At 52.3% G+C, this 18,368-nt stretch overlaps 5 protein-coding genes across 5 annotated transcripts; 2 read left to right on the top strand and 3 right to left on the bottom strand.

Annotated features, from left to right (window-relative positions):
- Positions 1–466: 466 nt before the first annotated feature.
- On the bottom strand, positions 467–2,161 carry J7T55_013392 (para-nitrobenzyl esterase; the record flags this gene model as incomplete). The annotated part of the gene is made up of 1 exon (XM_053141183.1): positions 467–2,161. The coding sequence occupies one exon, from the start codon at positions 2,159–2,161 to the stop codon at positions 467–469; it is 1,695 nt and encodes a 564-aa protein (XP_052995734.1).
- A 1,740-nt stretch (positions 2,162–3,901) lies between these two features.
- Positions 3,902–6,760, bottom strand: J7T55_013391 (Spc97/Spc98 family protein; the record flags this gene model as incomplete). The annotated part of the gene is made up of 2 exons (XM_053141182.1): positions 3,902–6,539; positions 6,612–6,760. 2 exons carry the CDS (start codon positions 6,758–6,760, stop codon positions 3,902–3,904), a joined length of 2,787 nt encoding a protein of 928 aa, XP_052995733.1.
- Positions 6,761–7,623: 863 nt separating this feature from the next.
- J7T55_013390 (transcriptional coactivator hfi1) lies at positions 7,624–9,203 on the top strand (the record flags this gene model as incomplete). Its single annotated transcript, XM_053141181.1, has 4 exons — positions 7,624–7,861; positions 7,946–8,235; positions 8,312–8,417; positions 8,470–9,203. 4 exons carry the CDS (start codon positions 7,624–7,626, stop codon positions 9,201–9,203), a joined length of 1,368 nt encoding a protein of 455 aa, XP_052995732.1.
- A 1,165-nt stretch (positions 9,204–10,368) lies between these two features.
- On the top strand, positions 10,369–14,777 carry J7T55_013389 (uncharacterized protein; the record flags this gene model as incomplete). The annotated part of the gene is made up of 2 exons (XM_053141180.1): positions 10,369–13,676; positions 13,733–14,777. 2 exons carry the CDS (start codon positions 10,369–10,371, stop codon positions 14,775–14,777), a joined length of 4,353 nt encoding a protein of 1,450 aa, XP_052995731.1.
- A 2,438-nt stretch (positions 14,778–17,215) lies between these two features.
- Positions 17,216–18,113, bottom strand: J7T55_013388 (uncharacterized protein; the record flags this gene model as incomplete). The annotated part of the gene is made up of 2 exons (XM_053141179.1): positions 17,216–17,780; positions 17,851–18,113. The coding sequence occupies 2 exons, from the start codon at positions 18,111–18,113 to the stop codon at positions 17,216–17,218; spliced, it is 828 nt and encodes a 275-aa protein (XP_052995730.1).
- Between the last annotated feature and the right edge of the window lie 255 nt (positions 18,114–18,368).

Raw genomic sequence — 18,368 nt, 5'->3', positions numbered from 1 at the left:
CGAGAGATTGAGCGCCTCTATAATTAGCGACCCGAATTGTTTTAAATCAAATAATAAGAGTAGGCTCATCTTCCTCCCAGGTGTAGGACATACTTTGGTGTGAGTGGTCGGCTTCCCCACTTTCTAGAGATAGGTCTATATATCGGGATGATGATATTGAACTCGTATGGGTGACTGATCTGTGATTTCTGCGTGATTGCACCCTGAACAATTGGGAAAACAAAAAGAATTCTCCAAGGAGCATCCTAATCTTCAAACCGCCTCTCCCACACTGGAGTGTTTGTCATCAATCTTTGTTCGACATCTATCGGCTGCTGCCCCCGGACAGAGGACCTAGTCATTTCTCACACCCAATAGGCTCTTTGACTGACTGATTGCATTTTTCTTGTGTTGTATTGAGAGCTCGATTGTGATCCAATTTTATTACCTCTATGTCTTTCACTATGTCTAGAAAGCTTGCCAGCATTTACTTGTTCAGCCGCGACGCTCTCTCTGGGTCCCTCCAATAGAGGCACGCCTCCCTTCGAATCACATCCTTCTCAACCGTTGTCCCATTTGGCTGGACAAGCAGCTGTACAGCAGGCTCCGAATCCAGACCATATCCGGACGGAGTATACTGGGGCCACTCGGGGCTTCCCGGGTACCTCAGCGTGTTGGGGTCACCCGTTGCTACGAAACTAGCTATGTATGCATGGTATAGGTGGCTGATTTCAGGATATTGTACGCTTGGCTCGTTCCAGGTGTACTTCGTGTCCGATGTATGCGGGATGCCCTGCCACGCCGGGTACGAGTTGTTCGTGTTGAATCTCCCCTTCCAGGTAGGAACACCCGCAGTCGACACGCGGTAAGCTGTTTCCTGACCTGGACAAATATACGCGAAATCACTGAAGGCGGCAGAGAGTCGGTTGTATTGCGTACTGTTTGGAGAGTTGGCGAAGGGCGATGAAGGGTCCGTGGACGGATCGGGGTACAGTGAGTCCAATAAGGCAATGTCGGTTTCGTTCAAAGCCGGAGAGATGTTGTGCATGAAGTCCAGGAACTCTTCGTTGGTTTCGAGCGTGCCAATGGTGTAGTACTTTCCCTCGTCCGAAACAGTGGTGGACATGACGGGCACCTTGAAAAAGGTTTCATCGTAGCCAGACTGCGACCCAAACTTCTCTAGAAGTGGCCCGCCTTGGACGGGCTGGAAAGGCCAGGTGATGTTCGGGTTGTATTCGTTGTACAAATCGACGCTGATGTTGCGAATCGCGTTGATGTCCGCTGACCGCAGGCAAGCCAAGGAGGCCGCGTTGTCTCCTTCAATTGGACATCCGAGATAGTTCGTGAACTTGTCCAACTGCTCTTGGTAGAGCGGGTAGGTAGCGTTGGGGAATGCCCGGGCCGTAACGGACCCAGATTGGTGGTACACCTGAGAGAAGAGCGGTTTGCCTTCGTCCTCCCCATAGTTGTGGAACAGGTGGATCCCCACCGAGTGTCCTCCTGCAGAACGGCCAGCGATGGTGACCTTTTCCGGGTCGCCACCAAAAGCCGCGATGTGCTTCTGGACGAATTGAAGAAACAGTTTCTGATCACGGAGTCCAAGGTTGAGGAGACCCTCCTCGTCGAACAGTGCCGACGGCAAGAATCCCAGAGAGTTGACGCGGTAGTGAAAGTTGACGACCACTATTGGTGATTCCGACGAGGCCGCAAAAGCAGCACCGTCAAAGGATTTGTAGCTTCCAGAGTAGAAAGCTCCTCCATGGATCCAAACCAGAATCGGGAGCTTCTCGGTCAAGGGAATGCCCTGCGGCCGGAACACATTGAAGTTGAGGCAAGCCTCATCCTGAATTGCGATGTTGACGCTGGTGGGATCTTGGACGCAGGCTTTGCCGTACTCTGTCGCGGGCTTCACTCCTTCGAATGCTTCTGGCCAGTCCACCGGGGCAAAGCGGCCCTCGCCGACCGGTTGCGTCGAGTAGTCAATACCGAGCCACGCGTCAACCGGCGCAGGCAGTGCTTTCCCACTAAGCGTCTGGTTGACGGTAGTTCCAATGAAGCTTCCGTATCCATCGAGCCTCACTGTTCTGTTCGTCAACAGCGGTTGCTGCAGCGTCACGGCCGCGGTTGTGCCCGCCAGGTATGCCGCAAGCCCGATGAGGGCGCCAGTACTGAGAGAGGGCATAGTGGGCAGAACAATTCCCGAGGCAGTCCCAATCGAGCGGAGGGCTGATCCGACGAGGCGCTCCATTCTCTCCATGTGTAGCCGTGCCGGTCACATTCTTTTATATTGTCTAGGTGTATCTGTAAATCTTCAGTTCCGGTCACGGTGCGCAGCAGGGATGTTCGTCATTACTCGTTCCTATCACAGCATCCGACGGATTGGAGATAGCACGCACAATAATCGCCCACGAGGGGTGGAGATTTTCTACTACCATACTCCACTTGTGTCAACGCCTCCGCGTGAGTCTAATCTCCCCAGACTTGGCATCCGGCGCGGTGTGTTAATATTTCGCACATAGAGTTGCGTAAGCACGCTATATGTGCTCCGTTCCAGCCAGTCCGTTTGTATTATTACTGCGACGGTCGGGAATAGGCGATATTGCCTCTCTATTTGGGCAGTAGATGCCGAGAACGGGATACCATTGATCGGAAGGCAGCCAGCAGTGCCGTTCATCCCTGTCCCGGCCCTTGCCAGAACAGCTCGCCATACTGGCGAATTTTGATAGGCGGAGCTATCCAATCTGGGCTTTCGATTTATCGGAAGGCAGCGGAAGTGAGGAAGAGCAACAAGTCCGCTGCGTTATCATGATCCGTTCAAGCTGTGTAATTGTTCTATAATTGTTGTCATCGCCGTTGAAGGCACCCCAGGCTGTCTGACAGCTTGAAAATAAATGCCAATGATCAACGCAAAGGGACTGTAAGATATGGTAACTGGCAAAACAACTCAAGGGCGTAGCACGTAGAATGACAAAATTGTTCCCATTTCAACCTTCTGTGAAATCGTTATTTGCGAACCGTGATTGCCGTGGTTCAGACTTTCCCACGTGAAGTGAATGAACGATGCTCAGATGGTTCTGCAAAATAGCTATGTACTGAAATAGTTGGCAAGCAATGCCTCAAGACTCCGTATCACACATTCAAATTAGAGGCATTGAAGATGCAAAGAAAGACTGTGGGAGTAATCGATTTTGACACGCTTGCGGCCTAGGGGATGGCCATGAGAGACTGTTAATGCTACCTAGGTAGTTCGTACTGCTCTGACGCTCGTCAGAAACGTGACTCTGTGACAGACAACATGTCGAAATTGAACTTCCGAGGAATCCCGCCCTTCCCTTGAGCAATAATCAAGCGCGCACAATCATCCTGTAGTAATTTCTTCAGGATATGTTTCCACGTGCCGAAAAGACGCTTAACACGACAAGTGGCTGTTGGTCCTCAGACCGAGGCCGGCCAGAGCGAACTGAGCCAGAGGTGTCTACAATGAAAACAAACAATAGATCGAACGACTCGATTATACGCGGAGTTGAGTTGACCTCACTATAGTTGCCATTCATCTTAAGTGCTCGTTACTCAAGATTCCACTTCGACGGCTGGCTGTGATGTGATTTCCTGACACTTCACCAGTAAATGTAAAGCCGCGACAGGACCCCGCGCGAGCGTGGGATAGGGACCATTCATCGGCTAGGAGAGCATGTTCACGTTTTCGCAGCCCTCGTGGGCAAAGGCATGCTCACCTTTCGAGAGCAGTCACGTGGGCTCCTTAAACGTAATGGTATCATCCTCTTTGTGCTAAATCTCAAAGTCACAACGCCTTGGCAATACCACGTCGAAGGAGCAAAGCCTATCCGCTACACTGACTCTCCATGCTGAGGGCTGACTTGTCACCTCCACAAGACCATACCGGGTATCTTCTAGATATAATTTACAAAGTCTTCGTGGTGTTCCCAGCATCGCTTTTCACCGTCTGTGACCCCGTCGCCGAGGACGCGGTCTTGGACCTCTTGGACCGCATAGGCTGGTAGGCATCGTTGAAGTTCATCGCGACGCCCAGGAAGCGCATGTCTACGTCCGGCTGGTACGCCAGGTCCCCCAGTAGTAGGCACAGCTTGCGCTGAAAGCTCGTCGCCAGGTGCCTCAAGCGTTCCTGCAGGGCGGGGAACTCGGAGATGACGCCGCCGAGAGCGGACGCGAATGGGTCTTCGGACAGTGTGTCGACCACCGGTGTATTGGGATAGGAGCCTCTGGTGCTCGTCGCGACGGATGCAGACTTCATGTGTTTCGATGGTGGGAAGGGTGGTTTCCGCGACGTGGCGGCTGTGCGCACGTCCGCCTCCTGTCGTCGAGTAAACTCCGAGACGGACCATGAATACAGACCATCCACAGAATCCCGGTAGGTCAGCATGTTGTCGAGTATGGACTTGAGCTGCGTCATGTAGTCGCTCCTGTCCTCGAGTTCCGTCATCCCTGGCGCCACATACTGCTTCCTCTTGGCGCCCAGCAAACCCTTGTGCGTGATGTTACTGAGGAACTTGTTGTGCGCCTTGATCAGATCATCGAGAGTGCAATCATCTTTCGTGATGCCCTTCTGCAATTCATCCCAGCTGGACTCAATAACTTCAAACAGTATATAGTATTGTAGCTGGCCGACGAAATGGATCATCTCTGCCAGCACACCGCGGGTTGACTTCCACGTCTCAAGGACAGAGGCATCGGAGGACTGAAGAACGCCACGTGCTCCAGTCATGCATTTCCGCCAGGTAGACGAGAGTGCGAACTCGACACGCTTGATCTTCCAGAGGAAATTGAACACTTTGAGGTACTGTCGGTTGCCGAAGTCTGTAATAACCACGTCGATGGGTGCGTCGACTTTGTACTCCAGCGTGAAGCAGTCCCAGCCTATATCGCCGTGCGATAGCTGTAGCATGCGTGCATCGAGGCGGCGTAGCACCTCAGAAGAGTCGTACTGAGCATTAGAGCCGCGAATTGCATGTTCGAGTTGCGCAGTCAGGGTGTGTCGATATTGCGCCCCTGCGGGGCGGTCGAGGTTCGCTGCCAGGGACTCCATCAACAAGGCAATGAAATCGCCTTGACCGAGAAGCAGGTAGCTTTTAAGAGCATTCAAGTGGTCGAATAGGTGGAATTTGGTAGTCATCAGGTCCATCAGGCGCTTCATGGTTGTCTTGTACGCCTCATCGATCCAAGCCTCAAGGGTTGCTGTGTCACCGTAACGAAGCTCCTTGGAGGACGATTTCGAGTAGTCGTCCACCCATTGTGCATCACCACAGCTATGGCGGATGAAATTCAGCGACTTCCCAATCAGAAAGACTTTCTGGGCGAAATCGTCGGTTATGATGCTTGGTATCATGCCCTTCTCAACCTCGTACTTGTCGTTCCAAACACTACTTTGGCCACGAGATTTGAGGTCAAGGCGATCCTCATCGTTCGGATCTTGCTCTTTGACGAAGAACTCCTGATACGGATCTTGTAGCTCTCCGTCATAAATCCAGTGTCGAAGGATGTCGTAGAATGGTCGTGTCACAGACCCGAGTAGCCGCTCGGCAAACGCAGCAACAATCGGATCTCCATGTGAGGTCGAGAAGCCGTGAATGAGTGAGATAAGCTGCCCGCCCTTTTTGCTTTTCGATTCCTCGGCAATCAGACTCAAGAGACGCAGCCCCATCGTTGCCTCTCTCGTCCATACCACACACCGTTTGAGAGTCACGCCTGCACTGCCTATTCCACTCCTCGGCGCACTCTCATCCAGAGAAGACAAGGCTCGACGTATTTGAGCTTCTAATGTTGCCACCAGATTTAAGTATGACCTGAGTTCACCATTTATGGCAGCGCGCAAACTCTGCCCCAGAAGCCCGCCGGCAGGAGACTTGACCCATGTCACAAGTCCTTTGTAGAGCAATGATGGCTCAGCCAAGCTATGCAGCAATGATATTAGAGGCGGCGGTAGCGTGGCAGGCAGCTTCAATATGGTCTCCTTGGGGAAGGGTAGGGTTGTCGAAGATAAACCTTGCAGCGTGAAGGGCAGGTCCCTCAGCAATACTGTCTCGGGCGGATCGAGTTCGACGTGGTTATCTGCCAGTAACCTAGACTTCAGAGTCACATCTCTACTGCGACTCGGTTCCTTGTGCTTGTCCTGGTCAAGCCCGGCCGACTCCTCGGGCCCTTTCCTCGCCTCCTCTGAAGGGAATTTCCTCAGACCTTCGGGTTGGAAGGCTTCTTTGAACTGATTCTCTTCCGTTCTTGAAGCAGGTCGCGATGGCTTTGGGGATATCTGAATCTCGCTACGACGTAATGCCTCAATTCTCCTGTTCTCGGCGACCTGCCTAAGGGTGTCGAGGGGCAGGGCCTCGTCAGGGTCCGGCGAGTCGGCGAGTTGATAGAGAAGATATAGTATTGCCCATTTTTGTTGCAATACTGGGAGGGTCAAGAGGCGGGTGTACAGGTGTGTGAAGCGAAGCGCGGCGCTTGGATCGGTCTGGACAAGTTTCTTCTTGATCAGGTCGTGGGCTTGGTTCGCATCGGCGGAAATGGCAGTAGATCGGTTGCTGTTCAAGGCAATACACGGTCAACAAGGCGTGGGGCGGCAGGCGTCGGAGTGCTATAGAGTTCATGCTTACTTGTCCAAGATCTGATGGGCTAGCTGTATGTGTTCGTCGACCGTCTCTTGCACAAATTCCCTGTCCTCCTGCCTATTTGCCTTTGGGATGATGTGCCCTACCAGCTGCTTGATACCAGCGTCGATGTGTTTCTGGGGATTGCGAGACATGGTCGCATTTTGACTGCAACAGTCGAGCGAGGGCGCGAGAGGCCGTCCAATTGATCAACAAATCTGACTGCGATTCCCGACGTGGGTGGGTAGCAGGATATGCTTGGTGGAGGGGCTGGCCAAGAGTAAAACCAAGGTGGGATGGATGTTGATGTCAGTTATCAGGGTCAACGCGCCTGACGCGACTGGCCAGGTGTGCAGCCTGCACAGAGCCGTGAGAGCAGATTTGATGCGCCCAGCCTCGGTTCTCAGGTGTACTGGGTACCCAAAACTCTCATCGTTGGGCTCTTGTCTACCTGTGGGATGACCACCAACCAGACCCTCTGCTCTGCTTCCGTTTTATCCTCAGTCCTGAACGCGTCAACAGCAAAGCGCTGGCATCCAATTCCTCTTTGCTATTAGCTACTCTGTTGATCATCTGACCTTGAGTTGGAAAGGGGAGAAGCGAATCATTGGGTACGTACAGTACCCAGGTACCTCAGACTCTCCAAGCTCCAGGGGCTGTTTGGTGCGGGTGCTAGCCTAGCGCAACTGTACCGACCGCACTGCACTGCAGGGTTTCTGTTGTGGGCACGTCTCTGCGGCTTCACTGTCAGCACCGCAACTCAGATCCGACCTCACCCCATCCACAGCGCCCAAAACCAGCATCGATTCGACGGCCGCATCCTATCAAAATCATCAGTTTGAATCAGAAATGAGGATCGCATAGTACCCAGAAGTCGCCTAATGCCCTCATGATCGAGTCTGCCGCGTCGCGGTACGGAGATTTCCTGCACGCGACGTTGCTGGCGAGCCCGTAGACGACCAAGCACGGCGCGCAATCCGCATCGCAGACTCCCAAGCCCACCCATACCATCGCCAAAATGCCCGACATCAACCCCGCCGACCTGTCGTCGCGCCCAGCCGTCAGCCTCACCACGCCCACCCTATCCAACAAGACAATAACCGTATCGACCCCCTCGACCGCTGCAAAGCCCATCAAGACTAGTCAAATAATACCCGCCAGAATCGACCTCGAGCCCATATATGCCGCCCTAAAATCCGCAATCGGCAACGAGCAATGGGCCACTTACAAAGAAGCTACAACCCAATTCTTCATCGGTCAGCGCGCATATGTCCCCAACCACCGCAGAGTCTAACGTCTCGCTTCTTAATTTTCTAATGCTAATCCATTGCATCATGCAGGCCGACTCAACCAGACTGAGTACTCAGATCGCATCGACCCCATAATATCATCCCAACATGGCGACAAGGAACACCTGCACAACCAGCTACTGGCTGCCCTCTATGCCAATGTCACCCGTGAGATGCCAGATCAGGGGCTGGCACCATGGGTTAGCGCAAACGACAAACCTGCCATTGGCACGGGAACCAAACCAGTGTCTGGCGATGCGACTGAGAGGCGGTTAAAGGGACAGGTCATGCAGTTGCCAAGCCGTGACCGCCGGCGCATCAAGGATCTACAGCAAAACGATGTGTGTATACACGCGCCAGCTCGGGATATCCAAGCTCTGATTGATTCTTGTGCAATGCTGACGCCAATACAAACAGTTTGATCCCTTCGAGTCTCTTGCGGGTGTTTTCGCAGAGCACTCGATCAGGGCAAAGCGTCCCAGGCCGGCTGAAGAAAGTGTGGCCAGTAGCGGCCTGAACATGAGTACGCTGGCAACGGTTAATCGGACAAGTACAATCGCTGACAAGTTGACCAGACCGGGAACAAGACATCAAGAAGCGATACCTCAATCCCTTGGGCCTGGAATCTGGCGAATTCCCCGATGGGAACTATACCGACTCACGCATGCTGCCCTATTGCTACGAAGCTGGTCTCGAGTCCGCTGCACCGGACGCGGCGCAATTGGTTTCCGCTGCCACCGAGTCGTTCATAAAGGAAGTCTTGACCTCCGTCTTCAGTCGTACACGCAGCAATGGGCCAGGTGATTCCGGCAGTGCTGGATTTGGCTCAACCTCAAGCTGGATACAGACTCACAGGTACAAAAGACAACTGTCCCGCGAAGAAGATGCGGTCATGCGCGGTGAGGTCGCGCGGGACAAGTGCGGGTTGCTGCCCGTCGAATCCAAAGCCGCGGGTGAGAGAGGCCCCCTCGGCATCGCAGACCTGCATCTTGCACTTGACATTGCCGATTGCGGCCTGTCCCAGTTCCCTATCATGGCCAGGTCGCTGCTCAACGGCTACCGGGATGGTGAGCTGGAGAATATGAACGACCACTACTATCTAGACGGGCGGACTCAGATGACCTCGAATGGTGTCGATGGCGACATAGCCATGATCCGGGCCCAAGAAGACAAGAAGCAACAACTTCCTAACGGTGTGCCACATGATGACCCGATGGAAATCGACGATGAGTACTTCTGGGCCGGTGCGAATGATGAAGACTTGGAAGGACTGGATGCCGTTCTGGACTCTATAGGAGCCAGTGGTTGAAGGTCTTTCCTCGCTCGGCGCATCATGTGACCAAACTGTTTCTTCCAAAGGCGAGGTGAAGATTTCATCGCTCTGTGCGAGCTTCCCATGCAAGGCGTCGGCGTTGAAGACTGGCTCTCCATCTTCATTTTTTTTTGTTTGGCGTTTATGGACGCATTACAAGGGCGGGGAGTCGGGAGTGGACTCCCAGTGCGAGGTTGTGAAGTGTGGCTATCTGTATGATGCTGTTTGTGTATGACTGGGTTTCTTGGATCATAATGGCGGCGTTTCGGGCAGGACACATGCCCGCGGGTCAATTGGGCGGTGACTAAAAGTTGCTTTAATGGACGATACCCATAGAGCCCCTTGAGATGTGGAAAGGCTCGCTGAAAGGACACCATGGGCAGGAGATGGCTGCAGATGCAAGGTCTTCAGATCTATGGTGGGCTTGGAGATAAAGAGACGTTGACCTCGGTCAGGTGGTCCCCATTCTTCCGCGGCCCCACTGCCGCAATATATCTTCATGTACTGTACTCTTCAGTACGCATCGCCGTGGTACAGATTACATATGTATATGGCGGGAAGCAATGTGGATAACTGACAGCTTAAGCCCACGGTGTGGAGGCTGAACTTGACAGCCAGTCTTGATGGGCAAGCATCATGAAGAGCGTCCTACCAAACCACGAAATGAGAGCCCAGTATAACCTGATTGAGATCTGAAGAATATGGGTGCACTTTCCAATGCACGTGGGGTGAAGGGCTATGCAATACTGTAACATTCATGGTGCAGTGCCTTGGCGCTTTACAGTATTCAATTCGTCTCACCTCCTTATGAGTATACACTACAGTTGAACCGTATGGGTGATCAGCGCATGAGGCGTCACTGCAGGGATCAAGCTCTCCACTCCAATGGAGCTGCCGCTCCTGCACCCCTGCTCACCCTGCCCACCCCTGTAATACCCGCTCCAACGCGCGCAGCACTTCCGCAAACGCGTCGCGTGTAAGTCTTTCCATATGGCCTGCCCACCCTTGCCTTGCGCTGTCCACACAACACCAGCCCATCACAACTTGACTTATCTGATAATTCCGGAACTGGAAGACCCAATTGATGAAAGCATGTTCTCTCTATGATTTTTGTACATTCAAATACCACTCATTGATCTCAGCCAGTTCTTCCTAAGCCACGATGGCTTCCTCTCAGCCGACCTCACCTGTCCGAAGCCCCTCCCCAGACAGGTTCGAGCTTTCACCGAACTCCAAGCTCAAGAAGCTATTGGCGGCTGTGGACAGCGATTCAGATGATGGCCATAATCGAGCTGCCACGACAACACCTCAATTTGCTCAACGTGCATCCCCTACAGCCAGCAATCGAAGCAATGACGCGCCGGAGCGCGACTCGAGTGACGACGATGTCCACCCCCGAGGTCGGATCGCCTCTCGGATGCAAAACGGTCAAAACGACGCGAGAGCACGCGTGAGGGAATTGCTACAGAATGCGGACGCGAAACAGAGCCGGGGAGGCTCTGCTGATGTGGTGATGGCAGACACGGCCTCCGGTCTGGGACAGGGAAGCGAGGATGACATATTTCGGCCACGAGGTCGACTCGCGTCTCGTATGCAAGGCGGTGACAAGAAGACTGAGGAGAACACAGACTCGAGCCCAAAGAAATCGGCTAAGGAGGCCATGGCCACGAATCACCCCTCAAATGACCCCGAGGATATCCAGATGGCGGATGGTGGTGCAGATGATGAGCAGGAGGACGACACCCCGGCGAAGCCAAGAAAACTCAAGCAGAGACAAAGAAGAAGCAAGACCCCAGAGTCTGATATCGCAACACCTCAAAAGGAGGCGTCACCTGGACTTTTCGTCACTCCATCCAAATCACCGACCTCAGCTCAGCCATCAAGTCAGGCTGAGGGCTCGGGGAGTGAAGATGATGTCCCAGCTCTCAAGAGCAACCGCTTCCAGGCCCTGGTCGAGAAGAAGCGGAAAGAACGCCTAGCCCGCGAGGCCGAAGAAGCCCGGAAGAGGGAAGCCCGCGCTGCGGCAGCCGCGGAGCTCGGCGACGATAACGATGATGATGTCTCGGACATCTCGGACGACGAAGGCGGCCGCAAACTGACGCAGACGCAAAAAGCGAAAGCTCGCCCATCGCGGAAGGCCAGCAAGAAGGCTCTGGAGGAGATGAATCGCGAGACGCAACGTATGCAGCGTGCCATGCAGCTTGCTCATGAGGCGAAAACCAAAAAGAAAATTACGAAAGCGACACTATTCGAGCGGTTCAACTTCAACCCTGGTGGAAATGCAATGAAGGAGAAGCTGCAGAGCTCCAGACGACCTCAGACACCTGGCTCTGCGAAGAGCACGGACGCAGAGATGCGAGATCCCGAAACACCTCCCAGCTCACCTCCTGCACGGGTCGAAGATGTGCTCGGAAAGGATCTGGCGGGCCTGCAGACGCAGGGCGGTGTCTCTGCTCCACAGCTGACCAGTGCTGAGGTCGAGGGGCAAACCGAGAAAGACAAGGACGACTTCCCCGACCTCTTGGACGACATGCAAGCTTTTGCTCGCAAACCTGTCGACAAGAGCAAAGGCAAGGCCGAAACACCAGAGCTTGACATTAAACCGCTATCGAAGCGGCAGGTTCGAATAAAGCTTCCACCAATGCAATCGAACAGAGTTGAACTTGGCCCTGGAAATAATAACGATGGGGACGACGATGACCTCGTCATCCTCGATGCAAAGAGGAGCAAGCTCGACGCCTTGTTCGAGCGCGCTCCAACAGATAAGAGCAAAGAATCGCGTTCGCTCTATGCTCTCCGACAACTCGCTCATCTCGACTCTCCAGAGCGCAAGGCGCACAAGAAATCTGGCAAAGCTGCCATGACTTCTGGCGAGCTGCTTGCTTTCCTCAACCAGCGCGCCCGCGATCAGGCCAGGCTTGAGAAGGAACGGCGCATGGAAATGCTCAAGGCAAAGGGCATCCATGTCCAGACAGAAGAAGAGCGTGAGCGTGATCGAGAGCAGATTGAAGATATGGTGGCCCGCGCAAGACGTGAGGCCGAGGAGATCATGGCCCGCGAGAGGGAGGACGCAAAGAAGGAGAAGCGCGCCTCCGGGAAAGCTGACCCGCTGGCTTGGGATGACAGTGGCAGCGATGATGACTACGTCGAGGGAGAAGAAGAGCAAATCTCTGCCGAGGTGGAATTGTCCGGGTCAGAAGAGGAAGAAGAAGACGAGCAAATGGTCCTCGGTGACGACGATGATGAGCAAGAGGACGATAATGAAGAACGAGGACGCCTCAAGCAGGAATCTGCTGCTCTAGGTTTCGTCGACGACGATGCAGAAGATGGTAGTGCAAGCGAGATTTCTGCAAGCGATCGGTCCTTCGTCGATCCGGACGAGGAGGAAGAGAGGCACCGGTGGGGAGCGTCTGACGAAGAAGCGGATAAGGCACCAGCCTTTGTTCAAGCTCGCCGACCGAAGAGGCCTACCGCCATCATTTCCGATGACGAAGATGAATTGGATATTGAGGCCACGCCAAAGCCAAAGGCTCACTCTGTTACTTTCACACCTGCGCCCAAACCGAAAGCTGCCGCATTTACTCCGGCTCCGAACAGCGATTCTCCTGAAGTACCAACGTCGGTATTGAGGTCTGCCAACAAAACCTTCATTCCTGGGCTACCTGTGAACGCCGGGGGTCCCGCAGGTCTCGGACTGACGCAGATATTTGCCGGCACTATGGACAGCCAGGCAATGCCATTCGAAGGCTCTCCATCGCAACCCATGCCCACATTCGACAACTTCCCTGACTCGCAATTCTCACAAAGGGCCACTGATTCTGCGGATGGCATGGTCCTCGATAGCCAACCGGTCTCAGCCACGCAGCAGGATGAGACACAGGTTGGGGATAAGGAGTCACAGATCCAGTTCAACTTCACGCAATCCCAAACGCACGGCCTGGACAGTCTTCTTAGGGATGATATCATGACGCAGACGTCCGATTTTATGAACCCTACCCAAGATGATGGTTTCCAAGACTGGACGCCTCTCAAAGAGAGATTTGTAGAGCCACCATCGGCGACTGCGGACACTGTCGCTCATGATCCGAGCCAGGTTGAGGATATATCACATCAATCCCCTCTTCTGCAGAAACGGGGCCGACTCCGTAGGAAGGCTGTCGTTGCCTCAGACTCTGAGGACGAGGCCAACGAAACTAATTCCGCCACCAAACCCAGCGCCTTCAATGTCCTGCAAGACGCTGCTGCCAAAGAAAAGAAGCGGAAGGCCAGGGAGGAGTTCATCAAGAAGAACAGCAAGGCTAAGGAGATGGTAGAAGAGCAAGCACAGGAGTCCGAGGACGAGTACGCCGGGTTAGGTGGCGTGGATGGCGAGGACAGCGACGATGATGATGCTGCCTCTGTCCATGAAATGATCGACGACCACACTCAGGGCAATCAGGCAGACGATATCAACCTGGCTAAGTTCTATGCGTAAGTCTAATACTCAGCACGGCTGAATATCCGAGACAGAACTGACAAATATTCAGTGACCGTGCCCGAGCCGAGGATGAAAAACAAGTCGACAAACTTTTCAAAGACATCACAACTGGCATGCTCCGCCGGAAACGTGGCGCGGGAGAGTTTGACCTTGACGATGAAGACGATGGCGGCGAGGCCCGTCGACGCATGAAGAGGCGGCAGTTCGCCAAGATGCAGAAGGCCCTCTTCGCGGACGAACGTATTTCCAAAGTTGCTGAGAACCCACGTAATCAGGCGTTCATGCGCACCATTGAAGATATTGGCAGTGATGAGGAAATGGACTTCCTGTACGAGCCAGCTCCCGATGACAACAAAGACAGCCAAGAGGGTTCACAGGACAACCAAGCACCAAAATCTGCCTCTGTTGTACCGGACAGCCAGCCAGTAGCTGCTGGTAATATGAATGCCCCTGCAAGGAGGGCGCCGGCGGCTGATAGGCGACCGAAGACTGGCAAGAAGCCTTCTGATATTGGCGAGATCCGCGAGACTCTGTCCAATCTCCTGGACGAGCCTAGTGGTAACTCAATCATCTCAGCCACTGAGTTCGGGTCTGACAGCGAGGACGATGGCGGTGACGAGGAAGACGGTGAATCCTCGAACAAGGAAAATACCAACCCGCGCCGCGGCCGCACCCAGCACGCCGGCCAGGTAGTGGACCGTATCAGCCTCAAGCGGCAGGGCTCCTCCAATGTCTCCACCACATCCAATGGCGGGCGCATGGCTTTCGCTGCGCCCAACTCTAGCAGTGCAGGCTTCAAGGTGCCTGCGCTGCTGCGCCGCGCGACGACCAACTCCCTGATATCCACGGGTTCTAGCGCGTCCGGCAAGGGCGCGGCTGCCTCCAATGGCGGCAGTGCGGGCGGGTTCGGCGACGACGCCAAGATCAAGAGCAAGGCGGGCAAGAAGAGCGGCATCAGCTACCTCGCGCGGGAGAACGACCGCCGCAAGGCGATCGACGAGGCCGAGAAGCGCCGAGAGCAGAAGAAGTTCCGCGCTGTGGAGGGGCGTAGCAAGGTTGTCGGTGGGCTTTTTGGAGCTGGCAAGTTTGAGTAAGGCCGTTGAGGCCTGATGTTGTGGTCCCAGTTTGAATGGGTGTCTATGAAGATGGCTATGATAGCTTAGTCTGTCGCTTTTGGACAGTCTGTTGGATGGCGTATGGTTTCCTGGCTAGGCAAGGCGTTTGCTGGTGGTTTATGAGCAAGTCATAATGGCATTGTTTGACAGTTGTACTTTTGTGATGAGCATTGCTCTCCGGAACGAAATAGTATGGCATAGCCTTTAAGCATTGATATGCTATTCAAGAGGTTGGTATTTCCAGGTCACTGACACTGGTAGTTTCTCGCCGAGTTCATCCTGTTGTGGTCGCATCTCATCATTGACTTGACTATTATTCACTTCAGAAAGTACTATGGCACAAAGTTATCCGGTCCTGCATGTCACGGGGACTTGAACTACAGTAAATTGGCAATACTCGATTAAGGACTCAGTGCAAGTAGTATAGATAGGCACGCACCTGGTGGTTGAATCGTCTTAAGCTCTGTCGTTCGTCTAGGTGCAGTTGCTGTTTGGCTGGAGCCTCACTGGTTCCTGCCCGAAATGCGATTTATACAAGTTTATAATAGTATAGCTCCTTGCTTTTTTCTTATTAGCTTTGGAATCGTTGGAGTTATCTTATGAGCACAAGCACGCATCTCAATTAGCTGTCGCTGTCGGTGATTAGGCTAGACGGCTCCCATTTGGTTCGCTCCTTAAATCTCAACTCCTCCCTTGAACAAGAAGTGTTCCTTGCTCATATCACTGAATTAGAACAGATTCACCGGATCCATTCGGGCAATTCTTTTGATTATATTGGGATCCACTGTACGCAAAAAACCGGTTGCTGTCATTCTATTGATTTTGTAGAATCTGACCACCTTCGAATGTTTACTTCAAAGGTGAAACGCAAATTACCTACACCGGAAATAATACAATGACAATCTCGGAAATTGAAGGCGCGTGCCGAGAAAAGTAAAGACCGCGCTGTTCATGCATTTAAAGACATTGTTGTGTTGAGCCGGTGGACAATGGTGTTGGATTAAGCAATCCTGTGCCGAGAAGATTCAAAGCGTTAGAGAAAGGAATAAACTGCCCATAAAGCATTTTCATGACAATCATTCAATCAAGCCATCACTTTGTTTGCTATTCTAATTATGTATCGATAGCTGGATGGTATGCTGTTCACACACATGCTTTGTCTACTGAGTTATGATAAAGTCTGGCCAGCTAATCAGCCAGCATGATTTATCGTACAGCTGTTGTTCTTTTGAAGACCAGTGCCTACAATTTGCTGTTGGCGTTTGCGGAAAATGAGAATTAACGACGGCGTAGTTGACTCTAATCCGAGACACTCCTCTGGCGAATGACTGAGAGGCAATATAGACTACGCGCAGCACAAAGAGCATTGTATTCACAACAATGCCATTGTCAGCGGCCCGTCTTATTGTCAGAGGGTAGTGTTCCAATGTATATTTAATCCAGTCCGATACCACACTACTTTTCATGTCTTTCGTTGTTTTTCACCAAACTTTGCAACATATCCCTGATCTAAATATATAGAAATAGCGAACGCGGCGGTTAAACATGTGCTGGACAACGACCGTGTTTTACACTTCCTGCGGCCACACAAAAACCGAGATTCGTGAAGGCTCGCGGTGTGCGGTTGGGATATGCCAACCCCAGACAACATTCCACCTCCGAGAGCCCGAAGGCATAACACGCGTACACGAGATCTGTAATCTCTGCAAGACGCGTCTCAAGAGGTATGGCTCTCACATGCAGAACCAGGCTGATCAGCTAAGCAACTTCGCAAGCTCTCTTTCTACTCACACTAAGCGATAACCTGTCTATCTATGGGCGAGATACCGAGACATTCGAGTCGAGCAAGACAGAAACAAAAACAAAAGGCCTCATTTCTTGTTTGGATTTCGTTTCTCAGCAGTACTAATGTAAATTTCTAGCAATATTAACCTTTTACAGCACTATCCCTGACAATACTAACTTCACTTCTTAGCGATACTAATTATAAAGTGTCTAACCTTTCACAGAACCAATTTCGTGATTTCTACCATCTTGTAAAAAGTCTATAACCTTGATTACAGCAAATAATTTCTACCAACTAAACATTCACGCAACCAGAAATTGTAAACAACATCTCTGTGAGCCGAAAGGCTCAGTAACGACTCATTCGAGGTCTCCGTGAAGAGCGGATCGAGCCGGGAACGAAAGTAAGATATATTCGATGACGGTTAAATTATTATGCTTGTTCGTCAATTAATTCGAAAATCGCCCCATAAGAGATAAGGGCTGCAGTCAAAATATATTTCCACGCGAGTCCTCTTCTTCTTTCCTTCACGACCCTGTTCTCATTCCTATTCTTCCACTCTGGCCCCCATGGATCGTGATCGAGTTCTTGGTAAGCTCTGCAAGATTAATCACCGCCTACTAGAGGAGCGTCAAGAATAATAGTAACTGAACGTGTTCATCCCAATCTTGATTCCCGACTTAACCGAAAACCCAGCATGAAGCACTCTTGGATCCCCTGTTCCATTTGGCAGCATATTGTTCCAGAAGACAGCATTGCCCCGCTTTGGCTTGACCAATAGGCCCGTCCCTTTGTCAGTCCTTGCGAACTTCTCACCATCTGCACTGGCGGACACTCCTTTTATGTCTGGAAAGTAGGTCTGCCCACCAGAACAGTTGCCTTCCAGATACACAAATATCGAATCAAGTCTGTTATACGGTCTGAATCTTCTTTCCTCGACGTAGGTCTGGTTTCTGGTCTCGCGGAACCAGTCCATGTGCAAGCGAAACCGCTCACCCCCTTCAAATTTGACGATCTGGAGCGGCTCGACATCAATATGTTGAATATTTCCGAGGAAGGACTTCATTCTGTCGGAAAGACAGAGGGCAACTGGATCGTCCCAGGGTAACGTAGCGGAGGAGGAGGTTCGGTAGTTTTTGTCGATGACTGATTTGAGATCGTTGTCATAAACCCAAGATTGTTCGAACTCATTCTTTCTACAGTGACAAGTTAGCCGGAGCACTCGAAGCCGTACAGCACCAGAGTGGAGAGCCTGACTATACATACGTGATGTTGAGTAGATGCTCTATTTCGTGCTCTTTGAAGTTGTTGAGGTATATGACGGCAGGGTCGAATGACAAGATCTCAACGGTGTACTCATGGGTACATTTATGGCCTTGGGCTGTCGGATGCGCATCGAACATCCCATGTTTCGCAAGCTGAGTAATTTCCCATAGTTCCTGTACGGAATTTGCGGAGAGGAGCGAGCTCAAGCAGAGCGCTAGGACCGGTAGGACTAGGTAGATGAACGACTTCGACGCTGCTCCCATGCTGCATTGTCTGCCTACAGTCTCCTATTCAGAGGCTCTGGTGACTTCTCAAGGCTGTCGCGCATTGCTCAATAAATTGGATGGCTCTCAAACTATTTGCTTACATTAATACCTTCGCTGCAACTTATCACAACTTTCAAAGATGGCCTCCAACTTAATTTTTCAACATGTGTATATGAACAAGATGGCAGGATCGCGCCCCCCGGCCAGGATCATGTTTCACTGCATCATATCCCAAAGAAGACTAGCGAGTGG

The sequence above is a fragment of the Diaporthe amygdali genome, assembly GCF_026229845.1.
Source record: "Diaporthe amygdali strain CAA958 chromosome Unknown NODE_8_length_1307975_cov_65_857355, whole genome shotgun sequence".
NCBI lineage: Eukaryota > Fungi > Ascomycota > Sordariomycetes > Diaporthales > Diaporthaceae > Diaporthe > Diaporthe amygdali.
This window is presented reverse-complemented; position numbering and strand designations above follow the sequence as displayed.